Below are 4,224 nucleotides of genomic sequence, written 5' to 3'. Positions count from 1 at the left end.
CAAGCCAGTGTAGTCTACGTTAGATATTTGGTCTGGCACATAACCTCCATCTTCAACGTGATCTTCCTAAATGAAGGAAAATCACTTGCTGCACTTAAGTTGGCATTCCTTGCTTCACGTCGCACTTTAATATTACGTCACTTTGCTCCCGCTTTGGAACGATGGAACCACCCGACTTGCAGAGAAACTCTTTATTGGAGTCCTTTGAAACCAAAGAGAAGCTTTGAGACTTTTCTTGAAGTAACATAAGGCTAAAGGGCGGGTTACACTGTTTGGCCACGTAACAAATCATCAGTAGCCTTTCTAGTACAATCATGAGGAGGCCACCACACTGCTTAGTGATCAGTATAGCTTTCTTCGGAAGGGCCATTTCACACCCTCCATCAATCTCACTTTCTCCTTTAAAGTTGCTAGGCTGGCGTTTGTCTGATGGCATTTCATCTCTGAGTTCCCTTTATTCTTTCCACTGTATTTTCTGCTGTGAGCGCACCCGTCTCTGTATTGCTTCCCCAGCACTGTGTCCGATTGCCACCCTGGAGGCATGGTGACAGGGGCGGGCCAGAGGGAGATTCAAGCCAGATACACAGGCAGCACAGTTTAGGGGCATTGGAGTCTGACTGAAAAGGCAGATGCTGCTCCCCGTCTTGGAAATGACAAACGGCTGAAGCCGTGCATCGACGTCTTACGTATCACAGTGTCGTGTGTGCGACTCTTCTGATTAGCACAGATGACTAATACAGCAGGCTTGATGGCAGCCGTGCTCAAGTACAAATTGCCTGGTAAGTCGGACATTCTTAACTCGGGAAACTACTGTGTTGGATACTGAAAAGTTCTACCTGAGTGTAAACTTCTTACTATCTTTGCCCTCTGAGAAGGTCAACAGTAGGGCACTGTGGTAGTCACCTAATCTGGTGTCAATTTAAGGATTAAGAGTGTAGGGGTGGAGTCTAGGCTGTCAATCTGGAGATAGTCAGTGAGACTTCTGTGTGGGCATGGCCTTCTCCTGAGAATTCTGGGAAATCTGGTACTTCCTGCGTGGAGGTGGAAGACACCTCTCTTTCTCTGCTACTCCCTGGGAGACATTGCAGCTGACAAGACCTCTGGAGCTGGAGAAGCCACATAGAGCCCCCTGCCATTGCTGAGATGCTTACAACGCCACTGGATCCAAAGACTTCCTACCCACTGGCCTGTGATCGTCCTGCATTTGGGATCATTGCATGTGTTTCGTGAGTCTGAAGAGGACTTTATGGATTGCTGTCACACATATGGACTAACATCGGACTTATGGATTTGATCAGGACTGGGCTGGGATGTTTACTTAATGTTCAATTGCTCTAGTATATAAACCTCTCCCTTATATACATATGTGTGTTTATGAATTTGTTTCTCTAGTCTACCCAGACTAACACAGGCACCATCAACATAGGGGATATTGGAATGGGTAGAAACCTGAGTTCCCTTTCTGAGAAGCCGTGTGCAACTTCTAAAAGGGGCTCTGCTCTGTCCATTCTCGGCCCAAGGCATGGAAGTGAAAAAGTTCAGCTTCCACTTCTTACCCAGGCAGGCTGGTCTGGGCCCTACAACCCTCTGACTCCCTGGTGTGGCTTTTGTGGCAGGCATTCCTGAACCCTTGGTGGGTGGTTGGATACGCGCACGCCATGTTGAAGCTTGTGCCCATGGTAGAGTTTCTTCCGCCCTGACCTAGCTGAAGGAAGAGGCTCTGTCTTCATCTTCTCACCTTGGCTTCTAATGAGTATCGGTGTGCCTCGTGCCCACCCCCCCCCTATTTCCTTTGAGCGTATGTTGTGCAGTTCATCGTGGCGTGGGAGTTCTGCCCCTTGTGACGCCTCAAAGAGTCCCTTCCTGCTTCATTTGAAACCCTTAAGGCATCTTCTTGAATCAGTGGGAAAAGAGAGTAATAAACTTTCTGGTTGTCTAGTAGTTTCCATTCATTTTTGGCACTGGTCATTTAACTTTAATACTTAGCCCACTTTTCTTTCCTATAAATCATTCAAGAAAATAACTAATAAATTCCGATTGTTAGATTCATCCATCAGGCTTCTTAACATTTTTAAACACTGAGTATATTACACAGGGATTAAAGCCTAGGCAGGAAATACCTGCAGAATTCCATTCTACAATCATTACCTGGGCGCAGTAGCTTTTGGGACTTGCTGGCTTTGGGGGCAGGGCAGCCTGGGCTGGGAACTGAGGCTGTCCTGTTTCTGTTAGTCTGGGTAAGTAACGCATCCCCTCAGCCTCTGTGATCTTACTTGTACAGTCATTGTAAGATGGCATGTGGGCTGGTTTTTAAGGATTGCGTGGGGTTTTTTGAGAGTTACCTGGACTGCTTCCTTTGGAGAGGTTGGTACAGTGCCTCCCACACAGGTGGCATTTGAGGGACGGCAGTTCCTGTGCTCGTCACCGTGAACACGGAGAGCCTGCAACACCAGCCAGGTGGCTGCTGTACGGAAGATGTCCAGGATCTTCTGGTGGTCTGTGTGTGGAGTCTGTTCTATAACCTCTAGACACACTGGTTCCTCTGCGGAAGGGATTTGGATACGTAACTCAAGGAGCTCTGACCGTGCTGTGGTGTAAGCATTGGGCTGCTGACCATGGGGTGGTGGCAGTTCAAACCCACCAGGCGCTCTGCAGGAGAAAGGGGAGGCTGCCTGCTCTCTGGGGAACTATGAGGAGCAGTTTGCTGGGTCTTGTGGGGTGTCTGAGTTGCAATGGACCCAGTGGCAGTGGGTTTGGTCTTGTTTTATTCTTACTCTTTCTTCTCTGGGTCACTTGGTTGAGACCCATGGAGGTGTCATCTATCCCTGCCCCCTGCAGTGGGGGCTGCCTGGAGAACAGAAGTCCCCAGCAAAGGGATGAAGAAGTAGATCACTTTTGGGGGGGCATTTCAACAGAGAACAAAACAAACTCTCCATTGCTCTCCCCGCAGCCAAGCTCGTTCTCTCTACCTCTGGGTGTCATTTGTTAAGCTCTTTCCCCGCCGTGGCGAGAAGGTCACCCTGCCATTGCTTCCATCCACTTGCCCCCTTGGGAAAGAAGCAAAGTATTGCAGGCAGCGTGGCTGCAGCCCTTTCATGCTTTTTGCTCCCCATCTGCATGAGGGCAGGCGTAGAGATGCCCTGCTTCTCCCTTGGTGGGTTATCTGGAATCTTGTAACATCAGGGACTCCATGGGTCTCAAAGGCCCCTGGGTGTTGCAAATGGTTCATGCTCAAAAGCTAATCTCAAGGGTGACAGTTCAAACCCATCCAGTAGCACTGCTGAAGAAAGTCCTAGTGATTGTCTGTAAAGATTACAGTTATGAAAACGTGATAGAACTATTCCAAAGTGAGACACATAGGATTGCTATGTCTTAGAGCCAACTTTAAGTCAACTGTGTGTGTGTGTGTTTTAATGGGGAACCATGTTTGAGGATCCAGGGTTTGGGGGGTGCATTTGGAAGTAGAAGCAGAATGAGAGTTTCTGCCTGATTTCTCATACTCCCCCGCCCACCCCGTTTTCTGTATTCCAGGTGTACGTGTCTTACGACTATGGAAAATCATTCAAGAAAATCTCGAAGAAGTTAAACTTTGGTGTGGGAAATAACAGTGACTCTGTGATCACCCAGTTCTACCACAGTCCCTCAGACAACAAGCGAGTAAGGAAGCAGCTTTGGGACTGGGGGGTGGGGGAGCTGGCTTTGGGAGGCTTTCTGCATCGGGTTTCTCTTGTGTGTACGCTGTGGGGGGACTGTGGCTCACCTGGGCCTTGTGACAATGTTCAGTTCTTGCCTGGGGCTGAGCGTCAGCGGCAGGCGCAGTAATGGCCGGGCTGCCAGCACACAGAGTGGGAGGTGAAGCCACAGGGCCCAGCACCTCGTCCAGGACAGGTCTCCCAGAGCAGCCACTGACCTCTTGGTCCAATTGCCATTGTGTGTGTCTGTGTACATGAGTGTGTGTTTGTATGCACTTGAGTGTGAGGATGAGTGTGTGTTGTATGTGTATTTAAGTGTGTTTTTATGCGTGTGAGTGAGTTGTGTATGTATAGATAAGTATGTATACCTCTCTGTGTATACGTTTGTATGTCTATGTCTATTTTGTGTCTATATGGAAGTATGAATGAGTATATGTGTTTATGTATGTGCATATGAGTTTATGTGTATATATGTGAATATGAGTGTGTTTGTATATATGCATGAGTGTTTTTGTGGTATATATATATATAT

At 48.1% G+C, this 4,224-nt stretch overlaps 1 protein-coding gene across 1 annotated transcript in view; it reads left to right on the top strand.

The window, feature by feature from the left end:
• SORL1 (sortilin related receptor 1) overlaps positions 1 to 4,224 on the top strand; it is a 212,167-nt gene that overhangs the window by 33,999 nt on the left and 173,944 nt on the right. Inside the window, exon 4 of the mRNA XM_030886981.2 lies at positions 3,532 to 3,657. Within this exon, the coding sequence (XP_030742841.1) occupies positions 3,532 to 3,657 (126 nt within the window). The remainder of the gene's footprint in view (positions 1 to 3,531; positions 3,658 to 4,224) is intronic.

Source organism: Echinops telfairi, unplaced genomic scaffold (assembly GCF_000313985.2).
Source record: "Echinops telfairi isolate 266 unplaced genomic scaffold, ASM31398v2 ScPeMD7_5167;HRSCAF=5991, whole genome shotgun sequence".
Taxonomy (NCBI): Eukaryota; Metazoa; Chordata; class Mammalia; order Afrosoricida; family Tenrecidae; genus Echinops; species Echinops telfairi.
This window is presented reverse-complemented; position numbering and strand designations above follow the sequence as displayed.